Source organism: Dendrobates tinctorius, unplaced genomic scaffold (genome assembly GCF_039654945.1).
Source record: "Dendrobates tinctorius isolate UK_male_01 unplaced genomic scaffold, ASM3965494v1 ptg000007l, whole genome shotgun sequence".
NCBI lineage: Eukaryota > Metazoa > Chordata > Amphibia > Anura > Dendrobatidae > Dendrobates > Dendrobates tinctorius.
Genome location: NW_027361675.1, coordinates 3883760 through 3906462, shown reverse-complemented (window position 1 = coordinate 3906462; position 22703 = coordinate 3883760). Strand labels below are relative to the sequence as shown.

At 41.6% G+C, this 22703-nt stretch overlaps 1 protein-coding gene across 1 annotated transcript in view; it reads left to right on the top strand.

Moving 5' to 3' along the window:
- The window catches only part of CSMD2 (CUB and Sushi multiple domains 2), a 1542159-nt gene that overhangs the window by 634088 nt on the left and 885368 nt on the right, over window positions 1-22703 (top strand). The window contains exon 5 of the mRNA XM_073571899.1: window positions 1193-1400. Within this exon, the coding sequence (XP_073428000.1) occupies window positions 1193-1400 (208 nt within the window). The remainder of the gene's footprint in view (window positions 1-1192; window positions 1401-22703) is intronic.

Here is a 22703-nt window from a genome sequence, read left to right as displayed (position 1 = left end):
TTTGAGTCAGCAATGTTTCATCTGGAATGACAGTATGTTACTGTATATTTCCCGGTCCGGCATAGGTTTCGCTCAGCGCCTCCTGTCATCACATGCATTTTTAATGGTATACTCACGCTGATCTAGCTGGTTTGTTTACTGCCAAAACGTATTTGTACAAAGCATAGTCATAGATTCAGCACTCTTCGAGGATCAGCACATAGGTTATTTCATTCTCAGCTTTGCTTTTGCGTTTGCTTTATCTTCTATATTGTAAGCTTTAAAAGGTAACCTTGCGTGTTCAGCTTAAGGGAACCTGTCACCAGAATTAGTTGTCCCGGTAAGAAACAATCGTGATCCTTTGCGACTTTCTTATACTCACCCCCGTCTACAGTGGTCACATCAATGCTGTTACCTTCTTCTGATGAGCGTTTTAGTCTTATTCCTTGATTCCATGACAGTTTTCATTTTCATTAATTTTCATTCAACTGAGTAAATGACTCAACCGGAAAAAAAAAAATATTTTAGGAATTTTTTCCATCTGTGCCAAATCTTCGAATACCTATAAGTCCATTTATGAATAAAGAAGTGTACTGCACTGGATGTCATTTTCTCTAGCTATCCCTGTTTCCTAAGGATATAAATATGTAGCAGGACATAAGTATCACAAAAGGCTCACGTTAGGACTCTACCACGGTGAAAGGCCTGCGATGTCAGGTTAGTTTACAGTGAAGAGGTGATTGCACAAGAGCAGTGACTTACTCATGTTTTGTAGGAAATGTCTCCCACTGCGATTTACGAGCCCCCACCGGTTTCCCCACATTCACCCATGAGAATATGAAGGACACTGATCCAAGTACTCGTACAACTTGCATTCACACTGTAACGTCTGGGGATTTAGTGTTAGCATATGAAATTACTCATCCTGATTAAAGACATCAGGTTACATGGTTACACTGTGATGGGAAAATTGCAGCCATAAACATTTACATCATGAGAAAAATAGGATGATAAATGTTCCTGTTCTTTGGTATCTGCACACATCACGCTACAGTATATCTCTCTACTTATCAAGTACACTTCATTAAATTACTTCCCAACTTCTCAAGATCCTATGTACACATTTAATACAGGTGTATTTTTTAATAAAAATGTTCTATACATATTACTTTGTATATGTCATCCTCACGTCGCATGTATGACTTGTTTCTAGCGGATGATGCGTGTGGAGGAACTTTAAGAGGCCAAAGTGGAATCATCACAAGTCCCCATTTCCCCTCGGAATACAATAACAATGCTGACTGCACATGGACAATCCTTGCAGAGGTCGGAGATACAATTGCCTTGATCTTCACAGACTTTCAGTTAGAAGATGCCTACGACTATCTGGAAGTCACCGGAACAGAAGGCTCTTCTCTCTGGTAAGGGAACACTTTCGGTTTATGACTGTTGCAGATTGATCATTCAGAGACACGATAAATGTAATATTAGGTGTATGTAGAAGGATCGCATGAATTGTTCTGACTAAAATATAAAATTGTAATATACAGTATGCGCTTTTGTCATCTGAAAAACCATGCTATTCCACTCTTCCAGTAGTTTGCTTCCTGTCATGAGGGGTCTTTATGACTAGACAATGCATTGATGAATACACTGTATTGGTAAAAAAGAGTCCTCGAAAAATATGTTCGAGTCCCCGTGGCTGCATGTCTCGCGGCTGTTGGATAGCCACAACACAAACATGGATTGCCTAATAAACAGCTGCAAGACATGCAGCCGCGGGGACAATGCCTTATCCTAGCACGTTCGTTCATCACTAGTCATGTCCTCAAATGCTATTAACCTGTAGATGTAGGTCAATCTGCAGGTTGATTGTGTTGCAATGCTGTCCAGCCGCATTACTGAAAGTTCGGCCTGGCAGAAAATGAACTTTATTCTTCTTGAGAGCCACCAGCTTTTAATCATAGAGGTGTGTCCGGAGTGTGTATTGTCACAGGTCAGTATACACTGATCGGTAGCTGTAAGCATGTTCCAACACTTTCATTGACAGCTCTCTCTGCCGAGGAAGCTACCAATTACAGTGCAGGGCGTGCTTACTGCTGCTGCTCACAATGCTGTGCGCGATGACTGTAGCTGCTTTGGGCACGCCTCTATGGCTAAAAACCGATGGCTTCCAGGAGGAATAAAGCTCATTTTGTCCCCGTAGCCAGAGTTTCAGTAAGGTCAGGGTCACAATTGCGAGAAACTCACACAAGTCTCGAGTCTCAATACCCGGCACTGCCACCGGCACTCGGACCGGAGTGCTCAGCTGCATAGAAATACATGCAGCTGCACACTCCGGTCCTGAGTGCCGCCGGCAGTGTCGGGTATTGAGACGCGAGACTCGTGCGAGTTTCTCGCAAGTGTGATCCCGGTGTAAGGCGGATTGACAGCATTGTAACACTATCAACCTGCACATTAGCCCCATATCCGCAGGTTAAGACATGACATGTTCTCTTTAAAATAGAGTGGTTTTTATGTACAATAGGTTTCTAACAACTAATGAACCAACTAATAAGACCTGGTGATTGACACACAAAGGCACTATACCAAGTGGCCTATATTAAGAAGTGACAAGAGCACAATACAATAATACAGGCTTTATAAAGAAGGGTTTTTATTAGTTAATGGTTATATAATTTTTAAGAATGCAGTTATTTTTATATAAGAAGACCAAGTTCATTACTTAAGTTATAGGCAGGCCTATTCTAGCTGTTCTGTTGCCTAAGGGCCCGTCACACATAGCGACTCACCAGCAATCCTGACAACAATATGAACTTGTCAGGATCGCTGGTGTGTCGCTACATGATCGCTGGTGAGCTGCCAAACAGGCAGCTTCACCAGCGATCAGCACCAGCGACGACGAGCGCTCGCGTCGCTGTGTACCTTAGATAGCAGCGCGCTGGTGCAGGGAGCTGGTAACCAAGATAAACAGTGGGTTTCTAAGCACCGCACGGCGCTTAGAAACCCGCTGTTTACCTTGGTTACCAGCTCCAGCTTGCTGATCGCGCTGGTCTCCCGCCTGCCACACGCAGTGATGCCTGCTGGCCAGCGGGAGACCAATGATCAAAAAAATGTCCAGGGCTTTCCACAACGATCAGCGATACCCGGCAGGGGGGCCGGTCACTGACAGGTGTCAAACACAGCAATCTTGCTGGTGAGATCGCTGTTGCGTCACAAAACTTGTGTCTCAGCAGCGATCTCGCTAGCGAGATCGCTGTGTGTGACGGGGGCTTAAGGCCAAAAAAAGCCACCTGGAGTGTTTGAGTAAATTGAAAAGCTCATCGTTTTATGTTTTTATGAAGACTCACTGTTCAATCACCTGATTCTCGCATCTAATCCCAAGCCACAGTGGTGCTGTGAATGACATTTGGTGCCGTCTGAATCCAGGTGGTCACAATGAATCCAAGCTCCCAGGCAACATTACATTTAGTCTAGGCAATAACTTTAAATTACCCACTGCAAAGTAGATATCAGTGGCTGACATTGGAGGCTAATATTACTTCTGTACACACAGTTGACTTCTGGGCTAATATGACCTTTATTGGTCCATGTGATGTCCATAGAGGTTCACGTGATTTCAGTAGGAACTAATAATTAGTCACTACAGACATCATATCTTTCTATTAGACCACAATATTGAAATACTGATGTAAGCAAAGCATTGCAGTAATCATCCATCACCTACCCATGTTATTATTTTAATGAATCACACCCCCCTCCCAGTTTACAATCACATTTTACCTTGCAATTATCACCCATTTTCCAATTATGTCATAAATGATTATTTTAATAAATTTATACAATACTTAAAGAGAATCTAACTACAAGTTTTTGCTATGTAATATGAGAGCAGCATGATGTAGTGGAAGAGTGCCTGATTCTAGGAATGTGTCATTTACTGGGTTGTGTTTTGCCATATCTATAGAATTATTTCTACAGGACAAGCTTCATCTTGCTGTCATGCTGTGACAGTCTTAGGTAGGGGAAGGGGGTTTCAAACTGTCCCTGAAACTGGGACACTAACTATTCCTGTCCCGGGAGGTACTCTTGATGGTAGAGAAGCCTGAGTCTAGGACCTGAAAATGCTTCTGTTAATCCCTGTTCTGTCTCCTCCCCCACTCCATGGAGCCTGGAACACAAATGTAATGTGACGAAGACACAAAACACAAAAAACAAAACAAGGATAACAGAAAACCTCTAAAACACAATAGCACCAACCAACAATAGGGGGAGGATAGGAACAAGGACCAGGAGATAAACACACATGTGCTACAGAACACCTCTACACAACAACTTGTCTCCAAACACTTAGCTTAAGCACACAGCAAAGGAAGATGAATCTCCAAAAGCAGCAACAAACTCTTATTCAGCACAGCGCCTCCTAAGAGCAAGGAAGCAGAAGTTTCACTGGCAAGACAGAGAGGGTCTGGCCATTTTTTACATGAAGAGGTAATGACCATATCAGAAACAGCTGAAATGGAGCTGCATGTTTCTGACCAGCATAGAAAGGGTCGTTAAGCTCTTCAGCACCAAAGGAAACCAAAGTAATTTAATTTGGGATACAAAAACACAGGCTAAATGGAAGATCTGCTATTCAAAATATGTAGAAATCTTCTACACCCAGATCTCCTAGGTTGATGTGACACACTCGTGCCTCCTAGTCTAACCATGCTCCAGGCAGCTTTCTGTGACTATACAGTACATGGTGCACAGTAAGTTGTGTGGGAAGGGGTTGTACACAGCTCAACATGTCACCTCTGCTAAATCTACAGCAAAGTATAATTTTATCATAACTATTGCACCTATTATTAAACTAAGTGATGCATCGCTGGAATCAGGGTCTCTGTTCCTACCTTATGCCGCTGTAAGATTATATAGCATAAACCTCCTGAAAGATTTCCTTTAATAGTGTAATAAATGAATTATTAATCATATCTAATTATATACCACTTTTATAGGGACATATAATATAATTTATTCTCAGAAATAACCACCCTCTCCCAACAAGATTCAGAGCACTGCTGCCTGCTACTGTGCCACACACACTGACAGCAACACTCAATAACTTTTATATTGTCAATCACAGGCATTTTACCTATTCAGTCTCAGTTGCTGCATCACAGTCATGCACAATTTGTGAAATATGCACTTGCTTTTTTATGGCTGAATGGAGAGAAAAAACAGTTATGCCATTTTTTACTTCATTTACCCATCACTGTAAATAATCTTTTTGTTATACTGTTATAACTATGTCTGTGTTATTTACTGATTTGTGATGCTTATTTTTCAAAAATGTGATTTATTATTTTTGTTATTTTTTAGTAATTTTATAGAGAAAAAAAATCTGACTTTTATTCCAGCCATAACTTACAGGTATATAGAGATGTATGTTAATGTACTGGTACAGTGTGCTAGTAAAGAAGAAAAATACCATTTAGATAGGCAAAGAAAATTATCTTATTCTTAGCAGAGTAGCACTTGGTTCAGTGCTAAAGCTAAGGCTTGCTAAGCAAGAGGTTGTGATTTTGAATCCTGGTGAAGTCTATGTGTCAAAAAAAATAAAGAATTTAATTAACTGTATGTGAATGTATCTACAGAGCATAGATAGATGCTGGTGCCCCTGACCAAGGTCCTGGATTACAACAGTGTCCTGTCTAAGACACACCTAGACACAGCTCCCCCCTCAAAATGTCGGTTGAGAGAGAATGACCGACTGTTAACAGTGTCCTGCTTTCAGGAGCAGGACAACTGTGCTATGCATCATGGAGACATTGCTGAGTTGTCACCACCTGAGAGATACTTCAAAACAGTCTATGAGATGAGATAATGATCTTGCTTCATGGCACATGCGGCCTTGGGTATAGAAGTGCCACAAGGTACAGTACAAAATTGACATGACCACACCAATTTTATGAATTAAGCAATTAAGTAATACAGTGGGTACGGAAAGTATTCAGACCCCTTTAAATTTTTCACTCTTTGTTTCATTGCAGCCATTTATATAAATGTATATAGAAACCAGTAAGGTTAAAAATTCAATTATATTGCAAAGGAGCCTTACAACAATTCATTGAGATATAAAACTAAATTTTTATTTAAGCCTTGATTAAAGACAAAAACAAACACACAAACACATAAACAACCGTGTCACCTACTATAACCCTACAAAGGGGTCCTGATATCAAACTGCCTAACAGCGGAGGTTGGCACAATAACATAATCAAGATTGGCATCCCCGCTCAACGACAGCTGTACCCTATAGCTCCTATATAGCCCTGGATTGGTGCAGCATGCGGTCACTTAAATAACCAGGAAAGGAGTGTATAGAAGTTGCCAATAAGGTAGTTGGGTCTGAATACTTTCCATACGTACTGTAATACCAAAATGTAGGAGTTTTGTCTGAAACCCGACCCCAATGCAAGTCAATGGGGAATAAAAGTTGGCATTGAGTGGATGAATGTAATCCGCTAAATGCTGACTTTTATTTTCCATTGGGGTCGGGTTTCGGACGAAACTCCGACTTTTTTTGCCCTAGTCGGACCAGTTTCAGCTGACTCAAATTTTGTTTCATTTGGGTTTCACGAAACCCGATCCGATCAAAGTCGCTCAACTCTAGTGAAGAGCATTAGAGATTCTTCATGCCATGGCAGAGAATAGTTGAAGAAAGTACAGAAAAGTACCGTATATACTCGTGTATAAGCCTAGATTTTCAGCCCTTTTTTTTGGGCTAAAAGTCCCCCTCTCGGCTTATACACAAGTCATATACCGAGGTTGGCGGGGGAGGGGGAGTGCTGGTGTCAGTGATCATACTCACCCCCTCCTGGCACTGTCTCTGCAGCCCCCCTGCTTGTTCCATGGTCTCGGCGCCCCAGCTATTCTTGCGTTCATCGGTCACGTGGTACCACTCATTAAAGTCATGAACATGCGCATATTCATGACTCTAATGAGCGGTACCACATGACCACTGAAACCTTGAAGAGCTGCCGCCGAGACTATGGAACAAACAAGGGCTGCAGAGACCGTGCGCAAGGAGGGGGTGAGTGTGACTGGGAGGATGGGGAGCACTCAATATTCACCTGTCCCCGTTCCACCACTGTAAAAGGAGCTAAAATAAATGTGCTTTGCCCTTCCTGCTTTTCATGTATCTTCATGTACAGTCTCATTGCCTTCTGTCCAGAGCACGTTGTAAGTCACTTCTAACTATGGTGAATGATGTTAAAGGATTTTCTACAAGTCTTTTAAAATTACTGCTAAAGGAACCTGCAAAGATTGGAAAGGACAAGCACCCATCCATCTGGCACGTCAACTGACTGCTGCACCTAATCTCTGGGCTCAGGAGTCCCAGGCCATATATGTGCGAAATATCACCACATCCTAAACAGATCATAATCATATTTCCACCACATAATGATCAAATAATACCACATATAAGGAACAATTACTACCACACCATGACCAGACCACATATTACCACCACATAGTGACCGAATAATACCACATACAATTGACAAATATCGCCACACCATGACCAGACCAGATAGTGACCGAATACTACAATAGTGATTATTAATAAAAAAAAACTCAATACTAATAGCACTAATATTACCATCAGTGCCATTATACACAGGAGATTTCTATATAGCATATAAGTCATTCAGTGATCACCAGTGACATTAGTTATGAATGGGTCACTGAGTAGGATAGCCGGACCAGGCAAAGCCACCAGAAAACCAGAGAGGTTGGTAACTAAGCGAATTGCAGACCCCTGATCCTATCCACACAACTAGCAGTAGCCGTGAAGCGTACCTACGATGTCCTAGATGCCTCGGCACAGCCGGAGAGCTAACTCAGCCTAAAGCAAGAAAGGTGAAATCTAAACTGCCCCGGAGCAGACCCCAAAGGAATAGATAGCCCCCAAACATATATTGTCGGTGAGAGAAGTTGAAAACACAAACGCAGGCAGAAAAATAGACTGAGCAAATGATGGGGCCCAAACTGACTAGACAGGACAGGAATGGAAAGACACTGTCTGCAATCATGCAAAAAACCCTGAAAAAACCAACACGTCTGATGCACAAAAAAACACTGAAGTCACACGACTTCGCCCCCACTATATCAGCACTCTAGTATATACTGAAAGCAAAGCAAAAAGAGACCAATATAACAGGGGACAGAACAAACTGACACAAGCAGTAACATATGGGTGGTGATCCAGCACAGCCCCAGCAGGAGCAAGCTGACCCGCACAAAGCAGAGATAGACAAAACCAGATCAAATGCAAAAAGATTAGTAAGTGAACCACTTAGCTGAACCATACAGGAACAGAGCAGGGGACATCAAACCTCAGAAGGCACAGGAAGAAAATGACCAGCAGGGATTGAAGGGAGTCAGCTGTCTCAAATACTACAGTCAGAAACCCCAGATCTCCAATCGTCGTCATCATTATCAGGTGGCAAGCCTCTGTCAATCTGACCAGCTCCACTACCTCCAGTAACCACCGGAGGGAGCCCAGAAAGAGAATTCGCAACATCTCTGTCAATCTGACCAGCTCCACTACCTTCAGTAACCACCAGAGGGAGCCCAGAAAGAGAATTCACTACAGACATTATACAAAGGAGCTTTGTATATAGTGTCAGTACAGGTAATACAGTGATCACCAGTGACATTATACACAGGAGCTCTGTATGTAGTGTCAGTGTACAGTGCACACCAGTGACATTATACACAGTATCTTTGTATATAGTGTCAGTGTACAGGTAATACAGTGATGACCAGTGACATTATACACAGGAGCTCTGCATATGATGTCAGTGTACAGGTAATACAGGGATCACCAGTGACATTATACACATGAACGCTGTATATCGTGTACAGGTAAAACAGCGATCATCAGTGACATTCAACACAGGAGCTCTGTATATAGTGTCAGTGTACAGGTAAAACAGTGATCATCAGTGACATTATACACAGTAGCTCTGTATACAGTGTATAGTGAACAGGTAATACAGTGATCAACAGTGACATTATACACAGGAGATCTGTATATAATGTCAGTGTACAGGTAATACAGGGATCACCAGTGATATTATACACATGAACGCTGTATATAGTGTACAGGTAATACAGTGTTCACCAGTGACATCATACACAGGAGCTCTGTATATAGTGTCAGTGTACAGGTAATACAGGGATCACAGGTGATATTATACACAGGAGATCTGTAGTGTCAGTGTACAGGTAATACAGTGATCACTAGTGTCATTATACACAGGAGCTCTGTATATAGTGTCAGTGTACAGGTAATAGAATGATCAACAGTGACATTATACACAGGAGCTTTGTATATATTGTCAGTGTACAGGTAATACAGTGATGACCAGTGACATTATACACATGAGCTCTGTATATAATGTCAGTGTACAGGTAATACAGGGATCACCAGTGACATTATACAGAGGAGCTTTGTATATAGTGTCAGTGTACAGGTAATACAGTGATCACTAGTCACATTGCACACAGGGGCTCTGTATATAGTGTCAGCTAATCTGATTTGAGCCCTGCAGGTTCTGCAGACAGCATTATATTCTTCTTTATATATGCCTCCCTCTTTTCATTTGATAAACATTTCTTTCTTCCTCTTTAGCATTTGTTTAAGTTATGTGTTCATCCATCCTGGTATCCTTAAATGCTTCCTATGTCCCTCTTTTCAGAATTGTTAATGACTGTGCTTTGAGAATCTCATTTTTCAAGATTTCCTTTCCTTCCTGAACATTTTTGTCCTTAAGGATCCCTCCAATTCTCTTTCTGAGTCCCTTAAAATCTGTCTTTCTGAAATCTAACCTTGACATCTGAATCACAGGACTTCCTCCTCTAGTTATCCAAAATTCTAAAATAGCATGGTCGCTACCTCCTAGGGTCCCAGCCACTCTTACCTCCTCAACCATTTCCTCCCTGTTTATAAGGATTAGATCCAAGGTAGCAGATCCCCTTATTTTCTCCCCAACCTTTTGGAAGATAAAGTTGTCAGCAATAGAGGATAAGAATTTCCTTGACCTGTTACTTTTGCCTGAGAGAGATTCCCAACAAATGTCTGGATAGTTGAAATCTCAGACGGCCTGTAGTAAATGCCTACAATGGTGTCCTTTCCATTGTTCTGTCCTTGTATTCTTACCCAAACAGTTTCCACAGAACTCCCAGTCTCTGAAGCTTCAATCTCTGTGCAGATATACGCATTTCTAACATACAATGCGACACCCCCTCCTCGTTTACCAAGTCTGTTTCTTGCAAATAAGTTGTATCCTTCTAGCCTTGTATTCCAATCATATGTATTGTCCCACCAAGTTTCAGTGATTCCAATCATATCATATTTCTTCTCCTGAGGTAGTAGTTCTAGTTCTCGCAAACACATCGGCGTCTGGCAGTGACGTCTTATGCCAGCGACATGTGCACCGACATCAGCTGCCGGGCTGGTGGTTAATTTAGCTATTGTGGTGCAGGAAGGGCTTCCTGCTCTGTAATATGTCAACTGTGCATTTTAAAAAAACTTACTTGTGCTATCTCCTACTATAAAAACGCTTTTCCTTCACATAATTGGATGAAAATTTGTGCTCTTCAATTTTTAACTGCTCACTTAGTCAACAGCTTTTCCTCTCGACCCACACACGTATGCACATTCAGCTTGGATGAGCATATCTGTGTTCTCCATTAGAGACGGAAAATAAGTCACTGCCAGACACCTCTGGTGGCAATTTATCCTCTTGAGAACAAATGGATGAGACTTGTTGAAATCTAACTTGCCCAACCTTGGCAGAGCTGGTCTTTCCGGTGAGGTCAGCCAACTTTCTCCTAATGTGTATTACCACCAGTAGAAGTGCTAACAATCTACTACACTACAATGAACACCAGTCTCTGTTTATGCACCAGCCCTGCTTCCACGCAGAAAAATTATTTTACTAGATTTGTGCCTTTGATAAACTCAGAGATCTAGAACAATGGAGCAAAAGCCCGGCAGCAGTATAAATCTGGGAGACCCAAGTGAGTATTATATGGTGATTTGTCTTTTTTTTTTAGCTCAAGTTGTATCTCCCTTGGTACAACTTTCATGCTTTTTGAATGGAGCGAGCCTAGAAATGAAAGCAGATTGGTCTTTGAGTCATTTTGAACACTAGCTATGCATCACTTTAAAGATTTTGTTCTGTTTCTTTCAGTCGACTAGAACACATAAATAAAGCTAATATGCAGAGGCTAAGGCAGGTGATAATTATATGGCCTTAGGCAGGCACTGTCATTGCACAGTCTAGCGAATTATAATGATACATATTTGTAGAAATCATCACATTCCACAATTATTGCACTGGAAATGTGCATCTTCCATAAAGAAATAATCTGGATAGCACACACGGTGTGAACACCGACAGATATAATCCTGCTAAATATAACCTCATATCCCGAAGGCTTTTTCTATTCTAAGTCACAATGCTCGTAAACCTTAACAGCGAGGGTATGAGAAGGGTGAAATCTGTTGTAAAATATACAATAATATCTATTTAGGGGGTGTCTATTTATATACAATAATATTTATTTGTGTGCTTTTTGATCATGCCTTTTTCTACCTAACATTAACCCCGTAATGACAGCCAATACTTCTTTCTACTGACCTGAGATATAAGAAGCTAGCATCCCCATACAGGTGACAATCCAATAGCTGTCAACTGTACACAATAGCTGACAACTTGCTGCATTAGCCACAATCAGTGTTGGCACCGTCCATAACTGTTTAACCCTTTAGATGCTGCTGTAAATAGTGACTACATCATATAGATGGATAACAGAGTTTGGAGGCTTCCTCTTTATCCCCATCGCCACCCTGAGATCATGATTGTGTGGTTCTGATGTTTTTCCATGGCAATTCATGGCCAAATAGCGGCCTTAGAGTCTCCCGGCTATAGCGGTCAGTTCAGAAGTTGGCGACATTTAGGTGATAAAACTAAACTTTTTCATTCCCGTTATGCCACTTTGCATTAATTCCTGAAAATCACTTGAAGGGTTAATAAACTATCTGACGGAAGTTTTAAGTATGTTAAGGGGTGCTGTTTTTAAAATGGTATCACTTTTGAGGGGTTTCCAATATAGGGGACCCCCAAAGTCACTTCAAACCTGGATAGGTCCCTAAAATAATTAATTTTGTAAATTTCCTTGGAAAAAAGGAAAAATTGCTGCTACAATTTAAACCTACTAAATTGCTAACAAAATAAAATAACATTTTACAAATGGTGCTAAATTAAAGCAGACATGTGGGAAATGTTATTTATTAATGTTTTTATGGGGTATGACTATCTGGATTAAAGGGATAATCATTCAAAGTTTGAAAATTGCTATTTTTTTTACTTTTTTGTCAAATTTCTGATTTTTTTTTTATAAATAAACACAAAACATATCGTCCGTTCCAGAGTTATTGCCATATAAAAGGACACTGGTCAGATTTCAAAAATTTGGCTCTGTCACTAAGGGGTTAAACCTGTAGTAAGTACAGCAAAGGCGTGTCATTCTGTATGCATGAAGCTTGATATATAACAATTTGGTACAAATAATGGATTTAATTTCCATTTAAACTTCCTTGGTGAGATGATTACTTCTTTCTTTTGTTTCATTCATTGTTCCTTTGCTTTCTAAATGCAAAGTTAAGCAAATAATCTTCATTAAAAATGTTCTTCCATTTTGCTACAGCAGTGTCCTTAAAGAGGTATTCCCATCTCCAGGATCCTATCCGAATATGCAGTTGGTGTAATAATAATAATATTAGCAAATACCTCCAGTTATAATGTAGTATAGTTCTTCTGATTTACTATGATGCCTACCCCTTGTGGAGGGCATTCCGATAGCTTAGGTATCCATGGATACAATTGCTCATATAGTGACAGTCAGTTAGTTAGTTAGTAGTGATGAGCGAGTATACTCGTTGCTTGGGTTTAACGAGCGTGCTCAGAGATTTAGTTTTTGTTGACACAGCTGCATGATTTGCGGCTGCTAGATAGCCTGAATACATGTGTGGAATTCCTAGCAAACAGGCAGTCCTCACATGCATTCAGGCTGTCCAGCAGCCGCAAATCATGCAGCGACGGTGACAGAATCAAAATCTCCTAGCACGCCAAAATACTTGGTGGACACTCGAGCATGCTTGGGGAAACCGAAGCAACGAATATAATCGCTCATCACTATTAGTTAGTTAATTGTTAGTAGTTATAACCAGGGATGAGCGAGTAGTGAAGTATTCAGACTTGCTGTACTCGTTACGAGTACCTCCTAATACTCGGGTACTCGTAACGAGTAGCGAGTCCAATGTCAGTCTATGGGAAATGCGAGTAATGGGCTGTGTGTGTGTGCTGGGCTGGGCGGGGACTGTGCGAAGACTGTGCCAGGCTGTGCGGGACTGTGCTGGCCTGTGTGAAGATTGTGCCAAGCTGTGCGGGACTGTGCTGGCCTGTGAGTAGACTGTGTCGGGCTGTGCGGGACTGTGCTGGCCTGTGAGAAGACTGTGTCGGGCTGTGCGGGACTGTGCTGGCCTGTGTGAAGACTGTGCCGGGCTGTGCGGGACTGTGCTGGCCTGTGAGAAGACTGTGCCGGGCTGTGCTGGTCTGTGAGAAGACTGTGCTGGGCCGTGCAAGACTGGGCTGGGCTGTGCAGGTACTGTGCAGGGACTATGCCGGGCTGTGCGGGACTGTGCTGGGCTTTACAGGTACTGTGCGGGGACTATGCCGGGCTGTGTGGGACTGTGCTGACCTGTGCGGGACTGTGCTGGTGTGTGCGGGGACTATGCAGGCCTGTGTGGGACTGTACTGGACTGTATGCGAGTAATGGGAAATGCGAGTAATGGGCTGTGTGTGTGTGCTGGGCTGGGCGGGGACTGTGCGAAGACTGTGCCGGGCTGTGTGGGACTGTGCTGACCTGTGCGGGACTGTGCTGGGCTGTGCGGGGACTATGCAGGCCTGTGTGGGACTGTGCCAGGCTGTGCGGGGACTGTGCCAGGCTGTGCGGGACTGTGCGGGGACTGTGCCAGGCTGTGCGGGACTGTGCTGGGCTGTGCGGGGACTATGCAGGCCTGTGTGGGACTGTGCCAGGCTGTGCGGGGACTGTGCCAGGCTGTGCGGGGACTGTGCCAGGCTGTGCGGGACTGTGCTGGGCTGTGCGGGGACTGTGCGGGCTGTGCCGAATATTGCAAGGCGAGTAGTGAAATACTCTCCAGTATTCGAGTACCGCGAGTACCGCATTACTCGCCGAGTACCGAATCCTAACGAGTATACTCGCTCATCCCTAGTTGCAACCATAGATCTCTCTCTTCCCCTGGAACTCTGAACATTAAAATGGACTCCCAGGAGAAGTCTGTGCTCAGAATTGAGCACCAGAAACTAACTGTCCAGTATGAACACAGACCTTTGTCGGGTTCGCTCATCCCTAATCTGTAAGTCTTTTAAAGTGTAACCGTTGCTTTAATTTTTATCTCATAAATCAAATAAGCAACTTTGTAATGTATATTAGAGCTCTGCTTCTTTCTCAGCCAGAAATGATCAGTCATTATCAAAATTCTCAATTCTGAGGTAAAGTCTGTACTCAATGAGATAGAAGATGGCAGTTACTACTGATAGGATTTTATGGAGGAGGGAGGAGCTAGAGGCAGAGCTCCTCCCTCCACTTCATCCTCCTATCTAGATACACTCTCGCTATATAAGCGAGTAAAAATGAATAAATAAATGTGGCAGTACCATAGATATACACAGAGCTCACATCCAGCCTATTCTTCCAGGAGAAACGCTACCACTAGAGAAAAGTCTTAAACTTAGATCAGGTTCCAAACAGAAGGCATTTAAAAATGAAGATTGCATAATAAAAAATGGACTCTTATTAACATAAGATGACCTTTAACATAAATAAAAAATTATTTTTTCACCAATTTTTTTCCATTTCAAAGGAGTCCATAATTGTTTATATCGGGAAATAATTCTAATGTTGGCAAGTGTGAATGCAATATCTTAGTTCTATAAAACAATTTCTATGATTACATCACACCAAGACTATGCAGCATCACATCTTAAGTGTGAAGATGGAAAAAAGATATGTCCAGTCTGTATTGCCAAAGGAGGAAGTATACATAGTGTACATAAAGATATGTGTACAGTTGTGCCCAAAAGTTTACATACCCTGGCAGAATTTTTGCTTTCTTGGCCTTTTTTTCAGAGAATATGAATCATAACACCAAAACTTTTTCTCCACCCATGGTTAGTGGTTGGGTGAAGCCATTTATTGTCAAACTACTGTGTTTTCTCTTTTTAAATCATAATGACAATGCAAAACAACAAAAATCTGTTAATACCATGTATTGCCCCCTTTCTCAGATGGTAAAGCTGCCCACTCTTCTTTGCAAAAAGCCTCCAGTTCCTGTAAATTCCTGGTCTGTGTAGCATGAACTGCGCGCTTGAGATCTCCCCAGAGTGGCTCAATGATATTAAAGTCAGGAGACTGAAATGGCCACTCCGGAACCTTCACTTTTTTCTGCTGTAGCCAATGACAAGTCTGCTTGGCCTTGTGTTTTGGATCATTGTCATGTTGGAAAGTCCAAGTAAGTCCCATGCGCAGCTTCCGGGCTGAGGATTGCAAAGTTGCCTCCAGTATTTGCTGATAACATGCTGCATTCATATTTCCTTCAACTTTGACCCAGTTTAGTGTGCCTTTGTAGCTCACACATCCCCAAAAAAACAGCAATCCACCGCCGTGCTTTACAGTAGGAATGGTGTTCCTTTCATCATAAGCCTTGTTGACCTCTCTCCAAATGTAACGTTTATGGTTGTGGCCAAAAAGTTCAACTTTGGTCTCATCACTACAAATTACCTAGTTCCAGAAGTTTTGAGGCTTGTCTCTGTGCTGTTTTGAGTATTATAGGCAAGATACTTTGTGGTATTTGAGCAGTAATGTCTTTCTTCTGGTGACTCAACCATGCAGCCCATTTTTCATCAATTTCCTCCTTTTTGTGCATCTTGAAACAGCCACACCGCTAGTTTTCAGAGAGTCAAGTATTTCAGCTGATGGTGTTTGTGGGTTTTTCTTTGATTCCAGAACAATTTTCCTGGCAGTTGTGGGTGAAATTTTTGTTGGTCTACCTGATCGTGCTTTTGTTTTTACGAAGCCCCTGATTTTCCATTTGTTAATCACATTTTTCTTATATTTCTTAGGGTCCCATTACATTAAGCGACTCTCCAGTGATCCCGACAACGATACGACTTGGTAAGGATCGCTGGTACGTCGCTAAATGGTCACTAGTGAACTGTCAATGACGCAGCAACGATACGTCGATCAGTAAAATGACCTCGACGGTCGTTGGGACCTTGTCACACAACAGCTATTCTGACGACTCACGCCTGCGTCCCTGAGTTCTGCGCCGCCAATGAGGTCGCTCGTCGGCATCAAACACAGCGATGCATGCTGGCCAGCGGAACACCAACAATCAAAAAATGGCCTAGGACATTCGATCACGATCAGCGATATCCAGCAGGGGGGCCGGTCGACGCTATGTGTCACACGTAGCGAGATCGCTGACGAGATCGCTGTTGCGTCACAAAATCTGTGACGTTTCAGTGATCTCGCTAACGATCTCGTTATGTGAGATGGGGCCTTTACAATTTAAGTGCAAGAGTCTATCTGGATCCCAGAAACTCACTCAGCTTTCATGCACACACACTGATTACAAGCAAACAGGTCACAGGTGAGGATGTTACCTTTAGTAGCCATTCAAACCCATTTGTGTCAACCTCTGTACATGTTATCAGGCCAAAATCACCAGGGTATGTAAACTTTTGATCAGGGTCACATGGTATATGCATAGAGACAGAGACATACAGATAAATGGATTGGTTTGTATATATGTGTTTTAGGAAATCAGCTGGTGAAATCCTGGAGAGGAAAAATTCCAGCAGCATTAGGTTGATGAGAAGTTTTTAATGGGATCAGATTTTGGGTCCGAGTTTTAGGAGGGACCAGAAGTGATTGGGTAGGAATTGTTGCTCCCATAGCTCCAGTCAGTGATTTCCAGGTCCTAGTGAAAGCAGCTGAGCTGTCTCAGGGCTGTCTGTGAGTGGCAGAAGGAAAACTTCTAGTATTGCACAGACTTGGCAAGTGTCTGAAAGAACTGGACTTTGATTTTAATACGGGTGAGCACACTGACATTGACGGCTGGACATTGACAAAAGACAGGCACAAAACATAAAGGGGATTGCCTGATATACATGGGCAATGCCTGAATGTTTTTTGACTGCCTAAAAGCCGCAAAACATGTGGCTGCGGGGACTCGGACATGTCATTCGAGCTCCCAGATACTCGGTGCACACCCGAGCGCCCTAGGCAAACTAAAATAACGAGAACTTGTACTCATCGCTAATTATCACAGTATACTGTTAATAAGTTGGAGGACAGCCCCCTTCACCCCAGCCCCCTCCATCCTTAGAGGCAGATTTACAAAATAGAGTAGTCCATTAGTTATTTTATGGTAAATGAATTAAATGCATAAAGTGATTTTTTTTTACTTGAAATTGACTATTTTACTTTTTTACATTGATTACTTCCAAATGGAAATCATAGTTGGACATCAAAATATGCAAAAGGCACTTTGGTCTAAATAAAAATGTGTTGTATGCCTACATTCACTGCTTTGGTAGCTAATAAATGTCCCTCAGTGTCTAGGGAAAATTGGTCTGGAAATGAATGCATTTATTCTTTTTCTAAATGGAAAACGAAAGAAATATGAGAGTTCACATAAAAAAAAACAAAGCACCTGTACTATTACAAGACAGATCTGATCTCATTCTCTTACGTGAATTCTTTTATGTCTCTGGCTCGGGGACTGGTGGAACAAATGTAGTGAGAATGGCAAACCTATGAATCATTCATACCTGATAAACAGCACTTCTGTATTTACATGTCTTCATATCCTCGGCGAATATACAGCATGGCTACATAAAGCCCGTGGTTGACAAATACGAAGAGGCGAATGTCTCTGTACTTTCCATTCTTGTCATTGACACAATGATTCCAAAATCCAATTGTATCAAGTGCTTCCATGTTCACGGCAAATCAAAACCGTAATTAATTTCTTTTGTGTAATGAAGTGTTTTCTTTGAGGACAACCTTGCCGTCGGAAGCATTTAAGAATAAAAGCTGAAATACCAAAGGTTTAAGTGGCATATTGTTCTATCATTATGCTGATTTGTAGACCGGTTTAACTGTTCCAGCTTTGTATGTTTTTGAACTTTCTGCTATTATTATATGATTTATCCTTACTAATGAGACCAGTTTCCTGCCCGGAGCTAATGAAAGTTTGCAGGAATGATTAACACAATAATTACTAGTTACTCTTTTCCTTAGCATAACACGGTGTATTGGCATGCCTGGCTTAGCATAGGTGAAAAGCGCTGCAAATCATGATTTACTGAGAGCCATTGATAGGGCAAGTACTTCTGTGACTGGCTGGCCAGCTAATGACTGATGAGATTTGTCTTTGCGTAGTTCACAATACATTGCTAATTTATGGCAGTTTTTTTTCCTTCTATGGTTAACACAAAATAAATATAGGTTTCAAGAAAAATACTTGCTTTAAAATAAGCGTCTTTAATATAATAATGATGCTATAAATATGTGGTCTCTTATTAGTTTACCTGTCGTTCATGGTCTGCTTTGTTAAGCCTAGCCATTTGTGGGCAGCACGGTGGCTCAGTGGGTAGTACTGTTATTGGCAACGCTGGGGTCCTGGGTATAAATCCCACCAAGGACAACATCTGCAAGTAGTTTGTATGTTCTCCCCGTGTTGGGGTGGGTTTACTCCGGGTTCTCCGATTTCCTTCCACACTCCAAAGACATACTGATAGGGATTTTAGATTGTGAGCCCCATCAGGGACAGCGATGATGATGTCTGCAATGCGCTGTGGAATAAGGTTACAGTCCTGACAACATAGTGAGTATCAGGGCTCACTTACATGAGTGTAGAAGACTGCCGAGTCAAATCTATCGGAGAGCACTCGGCCCAATGTGATGCGGCATGAGACGTGAATCTCATTAAGTTCTCCATCTTCTCCACACCTGTGATATGATTCTCGCATGTCAGAGAAGCGGATCACACTACGATGACACTCGGCCCATAGTCTGACAGAGTTTGAGCCTAGTGTCATCAGCATAATTGGCCCCATTCTCTCCCATGAGAGCATCATCGCTCGTGTGACCGCAGCCTTAGTTTGATGGTAAGTCTTAGAAACCAACTGATCTGCTATAAATACAGGATTTTATAGCCAGCAGCTAGGCCCACGTGCACATTTGGCCTAGCACAACACTCATTAGTCAGCAGGGAGAAATTAGTGGCAGCTAAGCACAGCTAGTACCAATTTTTTCCAGTAAAGCCAAGGATCATGAAGGTTAAGAATCAATGTGTTGGGGGACCCTCAGACTGTTCCAATACAAGTATGTTTCTTGCTTTATATAACAATTTCCAAATTGAAAAGGTTTCAGGCCAGAAGGTTTCTTAAAGTGGCAGAAGGCATTTACACTACACAATGATTGATGCAGAACACAATTATCTCTTTAAGGCTACTTTTTCATTTGGTGTCAAATAATGTTCTATGCAATATTTTAAATCTGTAGCTAATTTTATTTTAGTTTTTCCTAATTCTAGCCACTGTGTTTTAATTATTCCCCTATTTACACTTTTTTTTTAAAAATTTGATTATGTAATACAGCGTCCTAACAAGAACAGGTTTACCATTTTCTTTGAACTGAACCAACTGAGGGAGAGAATTAAGGAAGGTCTTACATTTGATGGCCTGATGAGTGATAGATAACTTGATAGCCAAGACACTTTTTTTCTTCCTTATGCCATCTCTTTGGTGGCTTGCTTTAGACCAGTGTTTCCCAAACTCCAGTCTTCATGGCCCCCAACAGATGATGTTTCCAGGATTTCCTTAGAATTGCACAGAAAAAGGTGAGATAACTTGTGGCAATTTCTGTTACCTTAATAATTCCATCACTTGTACAATACTAGGGAAATCCTGGAATCATGATCCGTTGGGGGCCGTGAGGTCTTGAGTTTGGGAAAAACTGATAAAACTTTAATTTAGAAGTAATTTTAACATTCCTATTAAAGGGAATCCGTCAGCAGTTTTTTTACTATGTAATCTGAAAGCACCATAATGGAGGGGCATAGACCGTTATACCAGCTATGTGTCACTTATTAGGCTGTGTTTTGTTTCAGTACAATGAGTGTTTTATCAGCAGGAGATTATCACAAGTGGATGAGTGTACTGCATCCTAGTCCAACCCCGTCCCCAGCACTAATTGTCAGTCTTCTGTCACTATAGATTGTACACAGAAAGCTGCCAATCAGTGGTGTGGGTGGGGTTACACAGGGCTCAGCATTCTGAGCACTGCTAAATCTGCATCATAGAAATCTTTGATTCTATCATAACTGCTGCACCCAGTACACTAAGTGATACATTGCTGGAATCAAGGTTTCTAACCATACATCAGGCTACTGTCAGATTGCATAGCAAAAACCAGCTGACAGATTCTCTTTAAGTTATGTCCCCTTCTCTAGCCACTTTTCAGAACTATCTAGTAAGGGGCAAAAGGTGTGTAAAACACATGCTAAATCAGACAGAAATAATTTTTTTGGCATAAATTAAGCCGTGACTCTAAGAAACATTTGAATGTACTACTAGAATTTTGCTGCACAAGTCGTTGAGTAATCCCTTCCATTCACCCACTTAGGTGTGATTGCAGAATGAAACTTTTTAATCTCTCTATATGGAAAACTATTTTTTTCTTACACTCCCAGTTATTAGTGCAAGAGTGTGACTCAACTTTGAGGGCGGACTATACTCCCTCTCCTTATTTTGTCATCAACCCTTTTTTTGTTGATACTCTCATATGATCAACCAGGACAGTGTCCTACTGATGATCTATACAGCCTACACTATAGCCTTATATGCTTTAAAAAAATAACAAAAAAAGAAGGTTTTGAATAAATCAGAGAATAATTTTTAGATTGTTTGCAGCAGAATCTTGTGATTTTTTAGGATAATTTTTGGACAAAAAAGTTAGTAAAGAGGGAAATTCTAAAATGTCAATTCTGTTCTTTTTTCTAGATAAAGTATTGCATTATTTTACCTCTTTCTTTTCTCGGAGTAGTCCTTTTTATGGCAGTAGTTTTGTTAGAGAGCTTTGCTGTGGTTGTATCTCTTCCATGCCTTCTGGCTCTTTTAGTACTTGAATCCCCATACATTAGATAAAACATTATTATAAGGAATTAGAATAAGTAGTAAGATTTTGGGGTATATGATAGATATATCATTGTCAAGATGCCATCACAGTTCCTTTAACTTTTAGATTGGATTTTCCAAACTAATAGCTCCATTCCTCAAGTGCAAGGGCTGCCAAAAAACAAATTGAAATATGCTTTGTGAGCGATAACAAGAGAAGAGCCATTATCCCTGGACGATATGGAGCGCGCACAGGCCTGTTCCAAATTACATTACAAATAAAAGTTTTACACTACTGTCCCAGGTGTCAGGATCCCTCGGAGGAATCCACATAAATCGAAAGGATGGAGAATAATAAATAAAAAGGCAGCAGAATGCTTCACTTTTACAGAAGAGAAACGGCTGCCCTTTATCTGTTTCAAGATTCTATCTGTTTGCTTTATTGATTCGCGACATTTCACACGGTGTTCTGCAAGTCTCTCAAGAAGAAAGAGTAGCGGGTCACCTTGAGGAGACACGGGCGTCCAGAGTCCCGGTCTGCCTGCACCTATGTGGATATCACATCCAAATGTACTGTATATAATGAGGCCTTATACATGACGGCAGGTTGGCCTTTTAGACCTTACAGAGCACACACAATAGTGTTGTCATGGCAACACTAGGAAACATGATTGTTGCTTATGTGTTAATTGGAAAAATACTCTGATATAGTCAGAAACCATTGACGACATATTCCGAATGCTCTCCATTACACAGACTCAAACCCTTTGTGCTTGTTATTAAAATTACTGCAGAAAACCTTATTAGTTCCTTAGATTCAGGTTTCATTTACAGTACAATTTGCCTTGCCTGGTTTCTCATCAGGGACACATAATCTGTTTACATGAAAGCCATGATTTCTAATATTGCCATTTATATGTCCTCCTGGGCATTTAATACCAATGTGTACCCACTCTTGACATCATCATGACCATAAAAAACCCATAATGTCACTTAGTCATCTTGCCTTGCAGTTAGTTTGATATCAATATAATTATGGACAGGATTAAATCAGTGTTTCATTTTAAGTATTACAGTGCAGTGAAAGCTCTTTGAGATCGCCAGCCAAATTTACAATAAAAAATGGTCATCTTGGCAGGTGTTTTTCCGTAAGAAGATGGTTAGAGCAGTGTCATACCACTAATGGTGGCAGATTATGTAGCTAATATGGGGCCACTGAGTTGGGGTTCCTGGTGACAAATGGTTCTACTCCCATCCCAACGTCTCAATTTCAGCAGTATATGCATCCTGAGCATACAGTAGGATAGAATAGTGGCTGCTATCTCCCTCCTCCAGCATTAAGCAGAGTATCTAAGTCTCTGCACAGCAGATCACGCCTGCTGAGTAACATACTGA